Consider the following 21189-nt stretch of genomic DNA (forward strand, 5'->3'; position numbering starts at 1 on the left):
TAATTTCGTCAATCGATAAAAATTTTACTTTACCGAAAAAAAAATTAAGAAAAGAAGAAATTAAGAAGCTAAATAATTCGATCAATTTTTTTTTTGGTTATTGATAAGGAAAAAGAAAAAAAAGATTGTGTTTATGACGTACATGAATCTTTTGATTTGATTGATTGATTTTCTAATTTTTTTTTGCATTACGTCATTTGGCTGGTATGTGTGTGTGTTTCTTTCGACTTTTGGTTGAAGAAAAAAATCAAATTATCATTTTTTTTTCACTTGCAAAAATTCTTCCGACTGTAAAATACCCTAAAATATTTCAGGTGAATTTTTTTTCTTTTCTTCAAATTTACAATCAAAACGAATCAAAGAAGTTTGAACGAGACTTGATTTGAATTTTTTTTTTGAAACACGTCACAACAGTGATCCAAAACAGTTAAATAGTTTTTATCTTTTTTTTTGCATGTTAACCAAACAACCAAACTAAACGGAAATGAATTCCATTTTCAATGAATCTAGAAAAAAACGTTGTTTTTGTTGTTTATTCAGAAATAAATGTGTGTGTAGTAGTTGAAAATTGAATTATTTTTCCCTTCGGTAAATATTATTTATTTGTTTCTTTCTTAAAATCGTCATCTTATTCCGAAAGGAATTCCGAATGATAATGTTTTTTTTTACGGAAATTGAATAAAAACACGAAAAACCAAAAAAAAAAGCTAATGGCCAGCCGAAATTTTTATTCAAATGATGGCAGCACTGGTTCTAGAATCTAGAAAAATAAATCATAAAAGATTGTTCAGCCATCTGGTATCCAAAAAAAAAAAAAAAAATGAAATTCAAATTGAAAAATATTTTTGGATAAATATTTTATTTATTTATTTATTACATTCAGGATAAAAACATTTAAACCGAGGGAAGAAAAAGAAATTCATTAAAAATGACAATAGATCAAACACAATAATAATTATGTTAAGGATAACGGATGATCCGTTTATGTGTGTGTGTGTGTGATGATTTTAATGAATGTTTTGTAATGATGGAAAGAGAGAAATGGAAAACAAAAACAAAAAAATCCAATAACGAAGAAAATCACAATAATAAAATTGGTTTCATATAATAAATCTGTCCGATTATTATGAGAATGAGAGAATAAAATATGTAAAAAAAATTCAATTGATTTTCAAACTGAATGGTTGATTGTTTGCGACCTGAAAATAAAGAAAAATTGAAAAAGGTTAATTATGAAAAACAGAACAGAATTTGACAAATCAATTACCTTTTTTAATCGAGAATTATTATGAAAATTTTTGATTTCATTCAAAAGTGCACCACGAGAATCTCCTGATGATGATGTTGTATTTTTGGATAAATCCATAGAAACACTACGTAATGGTGAATGAATTTGATTGTTTGATTTTGATGTTGGACGATTTTGATTCCATCCTTTTGGCGCAAGCAATGTTTGTGATGTAATCATACGATTAACCGATTGTGTCAATGGTACTAATGGTTGTGAAGGTGGTGGTGGTGGCGGCGGAGGCGGAATCGAAATTGAAACATTATCAACACTTTTTTGTTGTAGGAAATTTCTTTGTCGTAATTCAGAATTTTGATTCGTATCAACTTGATCGTATGCGGGATTTGAAAATTCCAATCCATTATTACGATGACTCCATGTTTTACTTTTTAGTTTAAGTTCTTGTAAAAAATCAGTTGGTGATGGTGATGATGAAGATGATGGTGAGGATAATTGTTTAATAGAACCATTTGAATGTTGTTTTGACAACCTAATTTTACTATTATTATTATTATTATTAACATTGATGGTATTATTTTTGTTGTAAACATTGTTGTTGGTGGTTATCAACATTGGTCGATTGTTATTCGATCGATGTTGTATTTCATGATTGTTGTTGTTGTTGTTATTGTTGATCATTGATTCTGATTTTTGTTTCATCAAATATTTGTCACGATGATTATTATCATTATTAACAACAACAACTGATGATAATTTATTAACATTACCATTATAATGAATAGTAGCTGTTGTTGTTTTATTATTATTATCATTATTTGAATTGTTGATTTGAATTACAGTCGATGTTTTCGTATTATCATTATCATTATTGCGAACAACATTGGTCATCATCGATGATGGTTTTTTCATTTGATAAATATCGATTGGTGATTCACTAAGCGAACCGATTTGAAAATTATCCAATTTTCTATTTACTTTTGGCATTTTTTCACCACCATTATTATCATCATTATAAATTTTTGATGTTGATCGTCGAACAAATGGATTCAATTGCACTGTTGTTGAACGTAGACTAGATAGATCTTGTTGTGAAACATTTGTTTCATTTATTGTATTAAATTTACGTATACCATCACGTACAGAAAATGAATTTGATGATAATCGATTAATACCATCATTATGATTATGATTATTATTATTATCGTACATTGAATTAATCACTACTTTTGTTGTACGATTATTACCCATTGATGATGAGGTCTTAGATGTCGTCGTCGTCGTTTTGATTTGGCCATTTAGTTTAATTTTTGTACCATTTAATGATGATGATGATGATGATGACAGTTTTTCATCATGATTACCATCATCATCATCATCATAATCATTATTATTATTAAATAATGAACATTGTTCTAGCGTATCTTCTAATTCATTTAAAGCAACTTCAACTTGTTTATCAATATTTTCCGTTATTCTATTTCGATCAATGTTGTTGGTTTCGTTTTTATCTGCATCTATTTTAATTACAGATGTGGATTTATTTGTAGCAACATTATTACTTGATGTTGATGATGATGATGATGATGATCGTTGTTGCCAATCCAGAACAACAACAAGTGGTTTACCACCATCATTACCATCATTAATCGTTTTGTTTTTCATTTCTTCGTTATGGCTACTGTTGTTCGTTTGATTATCATCGACTATTTCAACATTATCATCATCAGTGTTACCATTGTTGTTGTTGTTGTTGTTGTTAGAAACCGTTCGAACATTATCATCATTATCAATTACTTCAGGCACTTTTACCGTCGTTGTTGTTTTCGTATCTTCGTTAGTTTGTACTGAATGTTCTTTTTCACCTACACCGAAAATTGTAATAACAAACAAATATACATGTATATTATGTAAAAAGACAAAACGATTAATAATGAAAATTTTGAAAAAAACAAACAAACAAACAAAAATAAAACAGTTTAGTCAACAACAACAAGACGACAAATAACCTGACAAATACGATTAACACATATGGATATTTTTTTTTGTTTAAGATCAAAAATCAAACAAACAAACAAACAGAAAAAATGAGGAAATTTCATTCAGTTTTTGGCTTCGACCATACAATTTCCCGGCTGATCCAATCAATGATGAGCATTTCATTTTGATTTTTTCAAAGTAAAAAATTTCAACAATTTCAACAATGATGATTTAGCCAAATGAATGAAACAAACTAATCGATTTGCAATCACACACACACACACACACCAAAACACATCAAAACACAAAACAAACGTCAATTGTAATTGACGAAATTTACTTTTTTTTTTTACTGATTCGAAAATTTTGAAAACAAAATTTTCAAACTATAGTGATGATGATGATGAACCAAGGATGTTTGATTGGATGATAAAAGCTCAATGATGATTATGATAATGATGATTAGGAAAACACTCTTTTTTTTCTCTTTTTGGTTGGTTGAAGAAAAAAAAAGGATGAAATTTTTGTTGATTTTTTCCCGAAAAAAAACCTTAGATAATCATCAAAATTGATTGAATTTTTTTTTTGTTTTGATCGGGTGATTTATTCGGTTATTCGAATTGAATTGAAGAAAAACAAGGAAACAAATTGGATTTGAAATGCAAGAGAATGATTTTCTCTCGACATACGATAATTACCAAAGAGAGGCAGACAGAGAAAGTAAAAAACCAAATGAAAATTTACAAATCAACAGGCAAAAAACAAAAACAATGTATTTTTATATAAACATTGATGAAATTTTGGTAACAATGTTGTCGGGACAATCCCTCATCATCATTATTGATTTTGAATATTCAAAAAGAAAAAAAATTAAATTAATAATAATAAAAACTTGTTTAACTTTATAATTATAATTGATTATCACTGAAAGATTATCATTAAGCCAAACTAATTTGACACTTGTTGTTGTTTTTGTTGTTGCATGTTTGCTGCTTGGGAAACCTTTGTTCGGGATTAATATCTTTGATGTTTCTTATTAGAAAAGAAGTAAAACCTACTCTCATTTATTGATCATCATTAATGTCAATCTAATTTAATCTAATTTAACTATCATAACATCGTATGTCACACACTGGAGCAAATAATTAAAAATTTTCAATTTAACAACATCTGATTAAAAACATTGCACAAACATTGTTTAGTTCCGTTTAGTTACACACAAACCATTGATTGTAATAGAAATTCTAGGAATGAAAACTAACCAACTCAACCAATCATCATTGATGATGATGATGATTAACATTGAAGAATTTAATTTGTTTGTCAATCAAATCATAGAATCATCATCATTGACAACAATGATTGATTGATTCATCTAATCAACGGAAATGTCAAAAAAAAAGACAGATAAAATTAAGAAGAGGAGAGGATTGTAAGAAACAAGCAATCAAATTGAAGAAAACAAAAAATTGATTGAAAACAACTAAACAGGATCCACACAATGATGATTAATAATTTACCTTTAAAACGATTCAAACATTTCCAAATGATACGTAACCAATTCAAACACATTGTTGTTGTTGTTGTTTTTTTTTGTTCAAAAAATCAAAAAATCACAGATGCACAAAAGTAAATAAACGTAGAAAGGACGTAGAAAAATATTTGGTTGAAAAACCCTGACTAAGTGTGTTGGAGGTTCCAAAATGCTAAATGCATCTCATTTCATCTGATAAATTAATCCAGGTTTAGGGAAAAAACAACATTTGGAAACAAGACACAAACAAACACACATAGATCATCTATATGGAACTTTAGTTTGATATCAAAAAAAAACGGATTGAAATCAACAAGAAAAAAAGATTATCAAGAGTATTTTCATTGCTGCATATTGCCAAAATACGCAATTTTTTATTTTGTAAATTTTTTTCTTTTTATGATCACCACACACTATATCCAGAAAGAAGAAGAAAAAAATTTTATAATACCTTTAATCACTTTTTGTTACAACAGTAAACTTTGCTTTGCTTTTGCTTAAAATTATTATTATTATTTAGTGGCTAACAGCATTTTGTAATGATATTATAAAAAAAAAATCTGAATTTCAAATTTTTTATTTTCAATCATTTTTCAATTTTTTTTTGTTTTTCTAATGAATCAAATCAAAACAAAATTGCTTTGACCGAAATGATTTTGAGAAGAAGAAAAAAAACGATGACGATGATAACGTTTATCTATTATATAAACACGAGGAGTATAAGATAAATGTATTGATACAAACACACACACAGACAAAAACCAACAAATTATAACAAGTAACAAGAATGACAAAATGACATCAAAGACAGGTGTATATTAGGAATAATAATTAACCCTGTATACACCATAGAAACACATGGACAAACACACACACAAACATTGAATAATAAAAAAAAATTTTCAAAAACCTGATGATTCGATTATTTGTTGTTGTTGGTGATGATGAAAATTTTCATTTTGAAATTTTGAACGTAATAATTTAAAATTATCAATATAATAACGACATTCATTACATTGTTTTTGGCCATCATCAATGGAATGTGAACATTTATTTTCGTCCATAATATTATTATCATCATCATCATTATCATCACTATCAACATCATTTGGGCCGAATTCATTCAATAATTGAAGCCAACGTGATCGTTTTTTTTCTATTACAATTTGTTGTTGTTGTTGTTGTTCATTATCATTCAAAACAGCAACAACAACATTATCCAATTTGTTGTTTGTTGTTTCTGCTAAAACAATATCGTTAACTTTGGATTTTTTTTTGTTGAAAAAAAAATTATTGAAAATTAATTATAAACGAATCAATCAATCAATCAATCAATAAAATACAAAACGATTGATCAACATTAACAACAAACAAACAAACAAATAACCCTGAAGCAATCTGATAAGAACAACGAAAAAGAAAAATATTTTAAATAATTACCTTCATCATCATTATGATTAAGGTCACCAGCATTTACAGCAGTAACAACAACCACGGCATCTTTTTTGTCCATATTGACCTTTTGATTATCATTAGTATCATTCGCGTTTTTCATATTGTTCGATTCATCGTTATCGTTGATTTCAATTGGATTGGTAACCATACTAGATTCTTCTTCTTCTTGATGATGATGAATATCGGCCATAATCACAGTTGTATTGGAAAATTTTTGTTGGCTAACTTGGTTAATTTTTTCATTTTGAATTTTGGCATCACTTTCGCCATCTATTGATAACGGATTGACTTTAAAATGATCAATTTCATTTTCATCAATAGAATCAATATTGTTTGATGATGATAATGATTCTGATAATGATATTGATGGAAATTCTTGATGATGATGATTATTAGATTCTTCCGAACAACAAAGTGAATTTGGTAATTCTGTTTCACTTGTTTCTGTTAAACATGGTGATTCTATACGATTATTACTAGATAAATCTATTGAATTATTAATCATTTGAGATGATGGTGATGATGATAATAAACTAGATTCTAATGGAATAATTAGACTGGATCTTTTTGAAGGTTGTGGTGGTGGTAAAGGTGCACGACGTTTTTTTGATTGATTAGATTTTAATGATGATCTTGAAGCAGGTTTTGGAAGAGGTTCTGTCGATGTTGATTTTATATGCGATAATGATGATGACGATGATGATTGAATTAATGAATCGTTGTTGACTAGTTGTTTATCATTATCATCGTTATCTTCATTTAAAGAATTATTTGATACAGGTGAAATCGAAGATGGAGGAGGTTGTGGTGAATTTGAATCTGTTGGTGTTGTTGTTGTTGTTGTTATTGGTGATAAACGTTCATGATAACCACTTGAATCCGATCCAGAATTTTGTCGATTTAATCGTATTTTTTCATTTTGTATATCACTAATAACAATATGATAATTTTCAATTTGTTGTGGTTTTGGTTGATTTCGTATAACAACAATTTCATCCACTGTATTTGATCGAATTAATTTTGATGATTTGGTTGATTCAAAATATGAATCCAAAGGTGTAGTAGGTGTTGATTTAACAATTTCTTGATGTTCTGATTGTTGTTCATTAAATTCTTGTTCATCATCATCATGAATTACGGTTAGATTTTGTGCCGATTTATTTATCAACGATGATTGATGATGACGATTATTTGATGATAATAATGAATGTGATGATAATGGTGGTGGTGGTGCTGGTTTTTTCTTAAAACATCTACTACGTGATGATGAAATTGAACATGTATCCGATGATTGTATATGACGATTGTTCATCATTGTTGATATATTTGGTGTTGATTGACTCCAATCATTTTTTTGTTGAACATTCAGACGATTTGAATGATCATTGAAATCAATTCTACTATTAACATCATCATCGATTTCAATACAACTAAATGATGAACGTGAATTGATTGAAAATTGTCTGGCAAGTTGTTCATAACGTTGTTGTGATATTATTGTTACTTCATTCAGATTATAATCATTTGGTGATTGATTTAAATCAATTACTGTTAATGATTCTGATTTTTTCATAGGTTTTATTAATAAATATTTTGATGAATCTATTGATTTTTCACTACAAATCATTTGTTTAATTTGATTAAAACTTATTGTTGGTTCAATACGTTTAACCATTAATTGATTTTGTGGTAAATTTATTGTAAAACGAATAGTTTTTGTAAATGGAAGACCACCATTATTATTATTATTATTATTATTACGATTTTTACGTAATTTTGGCACAATTGTAATACGATCAGTTCCAATCAATCCAACAGGATTGGATTTTAATGTTAATGTTTTTTCAGTTCTTTGAACATCAACATCAGTATCATGATGATTATCATCAGCAGAAGCAATAATTAAATAATCCGCTGGATTTAAACCAAAACGATTGGCAACAATAACTAAAAGATCATATAATGGTGTTTGACGTTCAACATTAAAATTTGATTCTTGATTCAAATGTTTAACAAAAACTTTTAAATTGATTTGACCATCAAGCATATCTTTTAGATTAAAATCATTATCATTCATAGCAATAGCTGTATGATATGATGATGAATTATTTGATGATGATAATGAATGAGAATGTGATGAATGTGATGATAAATCAATTGAACCAGTTTTCGATGATGATTTATTAATTGGAATTGATGATGGAAGTGTTAAACTTTTATCATTATTATTAACCCCGATATTTTCCTTATCGGAATCCAAATTATTGACCATTTTCGTACCGACAGCCGGTAATGTTGATGATGATCCATTTGATCGTTGTTTATCCGATATCGTAAATGATGGTTCTATTGATGATGATGATGTTTTGATTTTTAAACTACCTTTGTTTGAACGACCAAACCTGAGATGAATATCGATAATAAAAAGAAAAGAAAAGAAAAAAAGTTAATCAAAAATTCATGAAAACAAAGAAAGGAAAATTAATGAAAATTTTTCACTGAATCAATATATAAATATTGTCGATATAATTTCACAAAAAATCATAAAATTTTCAAATCATAAAACATAGCCAAAAATCATTGATCAATCGATTTAATCTAAAACTTACCATTTTCCTTTAATTTTAGTAAACATTTTTGGTTGGTTGTTGTTTTTTTTTTTTTTTGTTGCTGTTGCTATTTAAATACGATTCGCATATATTGAAAAATCACAATTTGAAAAAATATGGCATCACAGAATAAAATTTGAACAAAACACACACACACACCGGCACACTCACAACAAACTTTAAAAACTATGAAAGGTGATTCTGATGTTCAATCCCCAAGATTCTGTTATGAAAAAAAAGAGAGAAAAAAAACATTTCTTATTAGTTTTGATTGACAGCCGAAAAACAAAAACAAAAACAAAAACAAACGGGAAAAAAATGTTTAAACAAAAACAAAATCACCAAAATGACAAATGGTTTTTGGTTTGGTTGGTTGGTTGGATGAGGAAAAAAAAATTTGATGTTGATGGAGACAACAGAAACAGAAAAAAAATCTTTAGTTTTTTGTTTTTGCTGTTGGCCAGAAACAAAAAATATGAAAGTTTTTTCTTGCAAGAAAAATTAATTGAATGTTTTTAGTTTTGGTGATGATCGTCGTAGTGGTGGTGGTGGTAGCAGTAGTTTATTATCACCAAAATAAAGTCAAATGAATGGATTATCTATGAATTTTTTTTTTATTCTCTTGGTTTTTTTTGCTGGTTTCTATGACATCAATCAAATCAGATGATGATGATGATGATAATAAAGGTTGAACGATGAAAAAAATAATTAATTTTATTTCTGTCTTTTTTTCTTTTATTGAGGAAAATAACGATGATCAAAGATCGATAATGGAATTAATGGAATATTGTAGTTGTAAACTGTAAAAATGAAAATAAATTACAACCAGCCATTGATATTATCATCATCATGTGTGACATCTTTACCGCATTATCATTTTGTTTTTTTTGCTGGCAAAAATATCTTTCAAGGTATTTTGCGTTTACCTGTGTGTGATTGGAAATGTAATAACTAAACAAAAAAAACAGAAAGTTACACAGCAAAATCGATATCAGTATTGATTGATTGATCGATTAATTAAGACCAAAAAATGATGATAATTGTGCTTGTTGAAAAGGAATCAATCAAACAGGAGAGAGAGAGAGAGAGAGAGAGAGAGAGAGAGAGAGAGAGAGAGAGAGAGAGAGAGAGAGAGAGAGAGATAAACAACTTAACAGAATTGGTTATTTCATCAGAAATCATCATTATTACATTTGGAATACCAAAATAAAAAATATGGATAGATTAAAGAGATCCGGAGAAAAAATGGAAAACTTTTGTGCAATTTTTCGTTCCCCTCAAAAAAAAAAAAAAAAATTATGTCAAGTTTATCACCATCATCATCGGCATTTTGTGCTTTTTTTAAACTAAAAAATATTTTTTATTAGTTTAAAACAAAAAAAACTTGATGAATTAATAAAACAGGTGTGTAATATTGTGACATTTTGGATACAAAAGAAAGGATAATCTTTGATATGTTTGGTAATTTTATTATCATTATATTTGCGCACACACACACACAAACAGACACGTGATTTAGATGCATTTTTAAAGAAAGAAAAAATTTTCGGTTAAATTGTCACCGGGGAAAAATGTCGAAATCAACATTTCACAAAATGTCAAACAAACAAATCAAAAAAATTTGTTTGAAAAATGTTTCACTGAGAGCGAGAGAGAAAACAAAACACACAAAGAGACAAAATTGGAATCAAATGAGTATCTCTCGTGGATTTTTCAAAAAAAAAAAAAATTATCAATATGGTTATTGAACCACCACCACCACCAATCATTATCAAAATTTATTTACTTTACTTTAGTGGTTATGATGTTGAGGGAGGCTAAAATGTGAGGATAAATAACCCATAAATAATATTCCAATAACAATAACAGGATTTAACTCCTATTATCATCATCATCATCAAGATCGATTGTTTATGTTGATGATGATGATGATGATGAAAACAATAGATGGTTTTGATCGATCAACAACAACAACAAAATTTTATATATTTGGAAAAAATGAAAAGTCAAATTGTGGTTGTCAAAATCTGAGAAGAAAATTTCAAACAAAAACAAAAAAAAAAACTGAAAACATGCGTTTTTTTCTCGTCTGTTTCTGAAACTAAACAGAAAAGAGAAAAAAGATTCGAATGTTTCCGTTTCCTCAAAAAAAAGAGTTTCCTATTCGTATAGTACGTATTCAGAAAAACATTCTTTTTTATGGAACGACGACGACGACAATCGAAAATCGGATATCTTGGATTATCATATTAAACAATGATGATGATGATGATGATGGGGATAATAAGGTTAAAAAATTATCACCCACACACATCATCATCAAGTCATCATTCATCAAAAAAAAACTGGATATTTTCCACTGCAATGTTTGATGAATATAATAAGAATTGAATTAAAGAGAAATGATGATGACGACCACGATGATGATGACAAACAATGATGATGATGATAATGATATTCACAATTAATGTTTGTTTGTTTTTTTTGTTTTTATTATGCATAATGAATTCAGCCATAAACATTGTTTGTTTGTTTGTTTTTTTAAAAAAGGATTATTGTTATTCTTATGAACAAGAAAAAAAAAGTTCAAATCAAAATATTTGAATCATCATCATCAACAACAACAAGTGTTTTTTATCATCCGTCATCCGTCATTGTTTTTTGATTAAGTGTATATGTCTAAAATAAAATGAAATAAAACGATAAAATTGAAAAGAAACTTTTTGGAAATATTGACGATGATGACGCCAAGATCTTGAATAAATATTGCGCCCACACACAAACACACACACATGCATACATAGATTTGGGAAATTTACCTGACATTTATTTACTTTTATCAACAGAAAATAAAACATCATCATATTATAATGGCCATAAATGGTACATACTTTGACAATCATTATACTTCGATGGTATTATTATAACTTCTAATTGGGAAAGAAAAAAAAATTTGATTTCTGAAAATATTTCCGGTACATACCAACCAACCAACCAACCAAACAATGTATACAAGACAAACAAACAAAATAGACAGTCAAAGATATAACTCTTTGTTTTCGATTCTATGATGAATGAATGAATGAAAAAAAAATGATAAAATCTTGAATTTGAAAATAACAAACAAAAGCCAGCCAAAATTATCATAATAACAAAATGATGATGATGATGATTGTTTATCTCATTGTCAAATAATTCACATTCCTATTTCCATTCAATTTGGTCGATTATCATCAGACCGTAAAAAAAACCACCAAGAAATGACCAGGCTATATGGTCAAAATAGGAAAAAAAACAAACGACAAACAAACGACTATTTTAACAAATGGAAAACAAACATTCAAACATATTATTGTTATTCATATTTTAAGCATCATTCCACCATTTTGTTGTTTGATTGTCAAAAAAACATCATCATCATCATCATCAACTATATATACAGGATATATGGGAATTAATGTCATTTTATTTCTCTCACATTTCTCATACACCAACAAAAACCCGAAACAGTTTTTATTATTACGCCCAGCTATTATATAAATGAATGAAATGATAGGAAATGAAATTTATTAACATTAACAACAACAACAACGAAAACGAAAACATCAATGACAATCATCCATAGAGAGAGAGAGAGAGAAAGAGAAAGATTTAATTAAATAATTGATTAATTGATCATGTCGAATGATGATGTTGTTTTTGGGAATCATCAAGTTTTTATGTTTGATGACGAACATTAATCTTAAAATATGGATTTTTTCTTTTCTTTTTTGGCTGAAAAAAATGAAGGAGAAAAGTTGACTTTTTTTCACTAAATTCTTGAAAACCAGTTGATGACATCAATTGAAAAATATCGATTGAAAAAATATTTGTAAAAGTAGTGGATTTTGTTTTTGGATTTTTTGTGTGGTTACTTTCGTTTAATCAATTATAATTATCCTTATCGTCATCAAACAGTTTGCTTCTAATAATTTTCTTATTTTTTCTTTAAAAGAAAAAAGAAGTAAAGGAAAGTCTACGGCTTGTGTGTATCATTCGTTTAATTGGGTCGTTGATGATGCATTTTTAGTCGAAAATATCTTTATTTTTAGTAGAAAAAAATGTTGAAAATTGAAATCAAAAGCTAACTAAAATGTCCATGCTTTTTGGCACCCAAAATATATTGATAATCAATCAGTATTGATGAATCTACATTGTAAATATTATTTTTTTTCCTTGTTCCTCGTTGAACAGAGAAGAGAAGAGAGGAGAAAATTAATGGAAATGATTTTTTTCCAAAATAACAAAATGCAAAAAAATGACTATACAGGAGTGTCCCCTGTATACATACACAATCAAATGGCAGATGGTCACTTTTTAATGATAATGTCGATGATGATGATGAGAAAAATTTCAAAGATTTTAACAAAACAAAACAACGAAAAATTAAATAAAAATCAAACAATCAATTATGATGATCATCATTATCATCATTATGAATTCTGTACACACAAAAATCAAATTAACCAAGTTTTTTTTCTGCTGTTGCTGAAAATATCATCATCATTAATGTTACCAGAAAGAAAGAAAGAAAAAAATGTAAATCATTAAATGAAATATACGTGTTTAGTGTTACACTTAAAGTTGCACGTGTGTTTAATTAATTGATTAATTAGCACGTTTTTTTTTGTTGGTCAAACAAACAACATTGTCCAAAAACAGTATTGCTTAACGTTTTTGTGAAGAAGAACTGAAAACAAAAAGAATTTTCTTCATTCATTCATTCATTCAATGAAAATAATAACAACAACAAACGACAAACGTCTTCAATGTCAAAACAATCAATATATAGTTTTTTCCATTATCATCATTATCATAATTCAATTCATCACTATTCACGTTATTTATGGCATTGGACATTTATTTTTCGTTGAAAAAAAGGGATAATTATAATAATGATGGTCATCATCACTTTTGTAGAAAAAAAATTCGTGAATCAAAAATGAAAACAAAAAACTGGTGGTCACGAAAAATGATATATTTAAAAAGCTCTATTGTTTATTGATAATAATGAAAAACATTTTAAAAAGAAATGGACCAAAACACATTCAAAAAACGACAATTCAATTTAATACAAACAATCCTAACCGATTATTTTAGGTTAGATTTAGGCGGCGGTCCCACTTGTATAAACTAAAAAAACTAGTTTGCCGGATCATGCTTGCTTGATATGTTAAACTCGAAAGTTTGTCAAATCGCAAACTTTTCCCGTTTTCTACTTCCACAGTGCATTTTTCGGTTTAGTCTGTTTGTTAGTTTTTACAAGTGGGACCACGGCCTTAGGTTATTGGAACAAAGAATTTTCGCTCGGAAACTGGAAAAGAATTCTGTTTTGATCGATTGTCTTATAGAGTGAGATAGATTGAATGAGATAAATCAATAGTAAAAACGTGATAAATACATATTTATCAGATAAATGTTATGTCATCATCATCATTATTATTATCAATCAAATCAAATCTTGAAAACCGGTAAACAACCAAAAAAAAGTGTTACAATAATAATAATCTTTAATAACAAGCTATTAAAATGAATAAGAAAAACATTTTTTTGATTATGAAAACGTGATTTTCACTGTTTCATGAAAAAAACAACTGGATTTTTGTTGTTTAAAAAATATAAAACAAAATTTGGTGATTTATAAATTTTCAAATATCCAAAAAAAACAGAAACAAAACAAAAACAATGATAACATCTTGAAGAAATTAAAAACAAAATAATAACGGTAAAAAATATGATCATAAATAACATCATCAAATATAGCCAAAGAGAAGCCGAAGCAGTAGCCCGATAATGAAAATAATTATTTTTCATGAAATATATTAGATAGTGGATAATGGTTTAACATGAAAAACTAATAATAATAATAATAAGGAGAGATTAATGCCAATTATTCTATATGTAAGATGCTATTTTCTATTGCAATCATCAGCAAAATATCTGACTATTTTTTTTGGAAAATGATAGTTGCCCGGTTTGATTTGAAAAAATTAGATCTAAAATCAGGCAATAAAGACAACAACAGCAACGAAATGATGCTACAATCATGATAATGTTGCATTTGTGTTTGCTGCATTGGATTTTTCTTTACACTTGTTTTTGCTGTTGAAATAAAACTCTATCGATATTGCTAGGATATGATGATCAGACAATATATTTTTCAAAGAAAAAATGTCCTTGAACAAGAGAAGGAACAGAAAACTTTATGATATTTTTTATGATGATGATCCTTGAGGTTAAAATGGCCATATTAAAATTTCTTAAAACAAAAAATTGAATTTAAATTTTACATAAAATCGAGATCAAAGACAAGAAGGTTATCGATGGTCATAAATGTTTTAGTTTTTTTTGCAAAAAATATGAATTAATTTGCGGCAGTTTGCATGATGGTCGATGATGATGACCATTATTGAGATCAAGATTCAAATTAAATTATCCACAAAAACAAACAAACAAACAAAAAAGGACAGATCCATTTGATCCAATGAAATGAATCAATCAATTTGGATTGATAAAAAAAATGACTAAATGAAGATTGAACTTAATGTGAAAGTAATCAGAAAATGAAAAAAACGAGGACATTAACCAGCGGATTAATTTCCAGATTGGAATTCAAGATTTGATCCGATTTTATGGCATCCGAAAAAAAAACATTACACATAGATAGAGTGAGAGAAACTGGTGGAACCAAATAAAATATTATTGATCGATTTTTTTGGTTTGGTTTGGTTTACATTCAATCTATACATAAATGTTTTAAAAATCTGGTTTTCGGGTGGAAAAATCAAAAAAAACTCTTTGATTAATCGATTATCGAAAGAATAACTCGGACAGATATCGGTCAATGATGATGATGATGATGATAATGACGATTAATGTTGTTCGATAAATCAATCAATCGATGAATAAATTTAACGATTTGACCATTTAATGGTGATCATCAAAGGAATCGATAGTTTCATCGGTATTATGCGATAAATGGACAAAAAGAAGAAGAATGTTTACTTTGGATGACCATTTTGCAATGAAAATAATTTTTTTGTTCTTGTTGATTGATCCAAAAATAGTTTTTATTACACAAACAAACAGACAAAAACAAAACGAAACAAAAAACATTTGAGATATTTACGTGTGAGAAAACACATTGATTCATTCATTCACAACATGGGAAAAACAACAACGAAAAAAAATTTGTTTCAAATTTTTCTGTTTGACAATCTTCATCATCATCATGAAGATGTAATGACAACAAGAAACAAAACAGAAAAACATCCATTATTCAATGATGAGATTATTATGATTATGATTAAATAAATGTCATTATTATCTATTCTATGAGAGAGAAACAAAAACAAAATCCTAATTATCTTTACAAAAATATTAATTGTTATATTTGAGAAATGTCTATTTGAAACAAATTAAAATCTTTTTCATTTTTGATTTTTTATTGTGAATTTTTAAGGATAATAAAAATTGTTTGTTTGTGTTACCTGGAGGTTTGGTTGCTTTCTAATATCTGATTAATGAAAATAAATTATTATTCGAAACTATTTTGTTTTTTGTAGGTGTGTTGTTGATCATCATCATCATCATCATGTGATGACCTTTTTCACCATGAGATTTAGAGATTAAGGATGGATGTTAAGAAGAAAACAACAAAACAAATGTAGATCATCAAATGATTTCTACTCAAACAAAAAAAAAAAAAACATTGAAATTATATCGACGGAAAAAGATTCAGTGAAAAAAATTGACAGTGGTATTACCAAGTTTGCTTACCGATTTGATGATGATTTGGTCGATGTTGTCGATGTCGATGATGATCGAAGACAATAATTTAAACAATTTGGTGTAAATGATAATGATTGATTTTGAATGGTGGTTGTTGATGTGGATGATTCACCATTTCCCATGATTGAATGATTGAAAAAAAACTTTTGGATTTTTTCTTATGTCACTAAGGTGAAAAAAAGAAATTTCATGACAATGATGATAATCACATAGGATGTTGTTTTCATTTTTTTGATAATAAAATTAAAAAAAAATTGAAAAAAATCCACAAAAAAAAAATTTTCATTCATTCAATCACATGGCCATCAACAACAACATTAACATCATCAATATTTGAATTGATGTTTGTGACATGTTTGAATGAATGAATGTTGTTTTTGATCAGAAACTGAAAAAAAAATCATTGAATTTTGATGATGGTGATGGTGATGATAGAGTTTTGACGGAGAAGAAGAAGAAAAAATGAAACACGGAAAAGAAAATTAAAAAAAAAACCCAGATACCACCAAGATAAACAAGAAAAGGATGATGTTGATAATGATGATGATGAAAACCGAAAAAAATCAAATACAGGACAGGTATTTGAATGGCGGAAGAACTGAACGCCAAGCCGGCAGCAAAAAATATCTAGATCATAATCTTGAATTAACGAAAAAAAAATGACGATAATAAATCTAATAAATTAACTTATAAGGTAGATTTTTTTGTCAGGTAAACGACAATCAGCCGAACACACACACACACAAACAATCTCCTTTAGTAGTAATATCATAATGATGATGATGATAATACCATTGTTTATGGTGATTTTACAGAGAAAGATCAAAACAATTAAAATAAACCACATTTATCGATTTTGATGAATTAATCATTAATTGATCGATCGATCGATTGATCTAATGTGTATTTTCAACGATAAATATATGGCGAAAATGACGAATGACAGAACGAATGGCAAACATCAACTGATGGTGGCTTGAGGATCGGATGATGATGACGATGAACATTTTGGACATTCGAAAAACAGAAAAACAGACGATCAAATCAATGTTGGCGGCCAGCCATTCTCTTTTGTTGTAGAAATTTTCTTCTTCTTCATCTTCTGCTTTTCGTTTCATATAACCTGTGTTTTTATAAAAATGAATTGAACAAACAAGCAAGCCAAAAAAACTCGACAAACAGGTGAGTGAACCGTTTTTTTGGGGGAAAGAAAAAAAGTTTGAAGTGAAAAACACTTTAGTGTAACAAAAAAAAAACGAACCTGGTTTGTTGTTGTTGTTGTTTTTATCCAGTTAGTTATTCATGACAGGTTACATCGATTTGGTTGGTAGATATATCAAGTAGCATTCATATATGGACAAAGGTGATGGATGCCATTGCAATGGTCAGGTCAATGAGATCACGATCAATATCGATCACACATAGAGAAAGAGAAAAGTATACTGGTTTTTCTTTCTGGTGCAACAAGGAATTTACCCAAAACAAAAAACAAAATCGTATCCATCGTTATCCGAAGATAACGGTTGTTTACGTAAAATCTTCCATGATGATGATGATGATGATAAAAGTGAAGCGTGAAAAAAAAATGTTCGAAACAAACATCGATAGTATCGATAGTATGAATTTCCTGTTTTTGTTGCTCAAAATATTCAAAACATTCCAATGTCGATTTGGTTGTTAATTTTTTTCATTTCGGGAAAAAAAATATGTTTTTGGTTGTAAATCTTTAAGATATGGTCATCATCTTTTACGATACTTATATTCATCATCAGGTTTTGAAAATTGAAAAACCAACTCGATTCAACACCAAATTAGAAATTTAATTAAAAAAATTTTAATGAAAAACGATGGTGGTTATGATTATGGTTATCTAAGGAAGTGTTTTTCATTCATCCACCGTTCATTCATTCATTCATTCATTTATTCATCATCAAAAGAAAAATCCATTTTGAAGAAATTTGTCATCATTTTTTTTTCCAAACAAAAATCAAACATTCGAAAGACAAACATTTGTTTGTATCAAACACCATGATATGAAACAAAAAAAAAAAATAATAATAACTGTATCCATTGATCTTTCGAATCACTCTGTATTTCGACAATAACTGTATGTTAACTTGGGTGGAAACAAGATTATTTCGAACAAAAAAAAATGATTGGACAGACAACAACAACTTCGAACATTTGCTTGTTTTTCCTGTTCGCGCGGTGATGATCATGGGTGAAAATGAAAATTATCGTTATTATCATCATCATTCAATTCAATTCAATTCAATTCAAATCAAACATCATCATCGATTTTCATCGTTGTCCAAATAAAATATATATCTGTGTGTTGGACACATTGACAAGGATCCAAGGTTGATAATCATCTTAAAGCCGAATATTTTTTTCAACAATATTCAAAATGTAAGGTTTGATTGAATTTTCAATTTTCAATTTTCCAAAAAACAATCAAGGTAAAATCTAATGATAATAATCGTATTTAAAATCATCACCAATCAATCAATCAACCAATCAATCAAAAGATTGTAACCATTTAATCATCAAAAACATTGATTTCTAAATAATAATAATTATTATTATCGACAAATAATAATTATCCACGTAAACACAGGTGAATTATTGTTTGTTTGTAATGTCAATTGTCAATGATTATCGATTGATTTTTTTTTCTGTTTTTGTTTTCTTGTTCTTCGTTTATGTTACCTGCATCATAATAAATCCGGTTTGCATCTAAACAACAGCATCAACAACAACATCTACTAAACATTAACAATCAGAGGACAAAGAAAGGACAAATTTTTCCAATCGAATCAAAAAAAAAAAAAAAAAAATTTAAATTCAAATTCAATGTAGCTGTTTTTTGCTGATCGATCATTTTTCGAATGTTTTATGATGATGACAGCCTGTTTTCTGTTGGTAAGCATACCTGGCTGGTTTTTTTACATTTTTCAAATTCACCTTTTCTGTCTCTAATTTTATCTATCTTTCCCTCTTTCCAAAATACATACATCTAGTCAATCATGATAAATAATGTCTGTCATCATCCAAAAAAAAAAAAAAATATCAAATGAAATGAAATGGCTGGCTGTTTTCTGTTTGTCATCATCATCATCATCATCATCATCGAAAAAAAAGATGATAATTTTTTTGTCGACTGGAAAAAAAGAAGGGCAAAACGAAAAAAAAATGAAATGAAATTTTTCATCAAAAAAAAAACAACTATAATTTCGATGATGATAAATTTATCTGTCAAATTGAGAAAAAGAAAATGAAAATGAAAAAGGATTGATCAAGATTAATGATTGGCAAAAACAAAAAACAAAAAAAAAATTAATTGATTTTCAGGTGCATCCAGAAAAATTATTGCTGGCAATCGTATTGAATAATTTTCCAAAAAAAAAAAAAAAGAAAAAAAGATAAAATTTTCATTTGATGATCATAATTGTCAAGTGTTTGTGTGTGTGTGCGTAACATTTATGTTAATTTCACAATCAATGAATGATGAAGGCAACAAGTTGATATAATCAAATAAAGATGGATGGATGGATGGACAATGACAAGCCGAAAAAATCCTTCGATGTTGTTGATGATGACACTTTCATTTTTTTCCAGGAAGATTTTTTTTTTGTTGAAAAAATTGAATCCATTTTCAATGATATATAAAAATGTCATCAGATATGATGCATAATCAGGTGGCATTTTTTTTCGCATCATCATTCATTCATTATCATTTAACTTGAACGAATTGACCACACTGGAAATGACAATGATCGAAAATAGCAACAGCAAGAACAAGAAAAAGGTGAAAACCCGATTAAAATTGTCTACTATTTCGATATATAATAATGTACATTGTCATTGAAAATCGATTATTGTGTCAGGAAGTGTTCTTTTCTTCATTGTATCGAATGAACATCAAGCTAAATTTGGAAGACAAAACGAATGAAGGTTATGTTACTCTCACACAGAAAAAAAATTGTTTAATCAATTGATTCAGATCAATCATTGAATCATGTCAATTCAAAACAAACAAATAATGACAATGACAATGGCAAACTTTTAACATTTCAATACAAAAGATTATCAAATTCCTTATTGATTCGATGATTGACTATGATGATGATGATGGAGAACAAACAAACGAAAAACGTTAAGTAATCACCATTATTATTTATTTGTTTGATTTTGATTTTGATTCAAACGTGATCCGATTTATTATTATGACATTCATGAAAATGATAAAGATATATTTTAAGTATGAAAAAAACTGCCCACTGAAAACAAAAATTGGAAACTGTGTGTTTATTAAGGTCAGTTTTATTTTGTGCATTTGTAATTAAGAAAAGAAAGGAAAAACTATGTAAGTTGGGTAAAAATGGTGCGTTTTTCGTTTGTTCTGATTATTGAATTTTCATTAATTTTTGTTTTTTTTTCTTTCATTTCTGCATTCAGATTTGCAAAAATTCAAATTAAATTTGTTTAAAAATCTTGGATTTCGAGTGGTGGCCAGTTCAAATCAAGATAAATAT

The 21189-nt window shown here is 27.8% G+C and overlaps 1 protein-coding gene across 8 annotated transcripts; it reads right to left on the reverse strand.

Moving 5' to 3' along the window:
- Positions 1 to 861: 861 nt before the first annotated feature.
- On the reverse strand, positions 862 to 16879 carry LOC113792280 (uncharacterized). Of its 8 annotated transcripts, none has more exons than XM_075822260.1 (6): positions 16643 to 16784; positions 8825 to 9047; positions 6201 to 8617; positions 5671 to 6021; positions 1268 to 3111; positions 863 to 1199 (listed from the first exon to the last, which is right to left on the reverse strand). In XM_075822260.1, exons 2-6 carry the CDS (start codon positions 8848 to 8850, stop codon positions 1161 to 1163), a joined length of 4677 nt encoding a protein of 1558 aa, XP_075678375.1. In that variant the 5' UTR covers positions 8851 to 9047; positions 16643 to 16784; the 3' UTR covers positions 863 to 1160. The 8 variants fall into 8 exon arrangements, with proteins under 8 accessions (XP_075678373.1, XP_075678372.1, XP_075678375.1 ...); XM_075822262.1 differs by lacking the exon at positions 16643 to 16784 and adding an exon at positions 10616 to 10733; XM_075822261.1 differs by lacking the exon at positions 16643 to 16784 and adding an exon at positions 10611 to 10727.
- Positions 16880 to 21189: the final 4310 nt, after the last annotated feature.

The sequence above is a fragment of the Dermatophagoides pteronyssinus genome, unplaced genomic scaffold (assembly GCF_027571235.1).
Source record: "Dermatophagoides pteronyssinus isolate colony J.1.1.1.1 unplaced genomic scaffold, Derpt_VIB-CSIC_2022.12 sq0016, whole genome shotgun sequence".
Taxonomy (NCBI): domain Eukaryota; kingdom Metazoa; phylum Arthropoda; class Arachnida; order Sarcoptiformes; family Pyroglyphidae; genus Dermatophagoides; species Dermatophagoides pteronyssinus.

Coding starts and splice junctions, on each gene's coding strand:
- LOC113792280 (XM_075822257.1), bottom strand. CDS start 16,776: ATGGGAAATGGTGAATCATCCACATCAACAACCACCATTCAAAATCAA. Junction 6,022..6,200: donor TAATCATAATGATGATGAAG/GTAATTATTTAA, acceptor AAAAATCCAAAG/TTAACGATATTGTTTTAGCA. Junction 1,200..1,267: donor ATAATTCTCGATTAAAAAAG/GTAATTGATTTG, acceptor CTTTATTTTCAG/GTCGCAAACAATCAACCATT.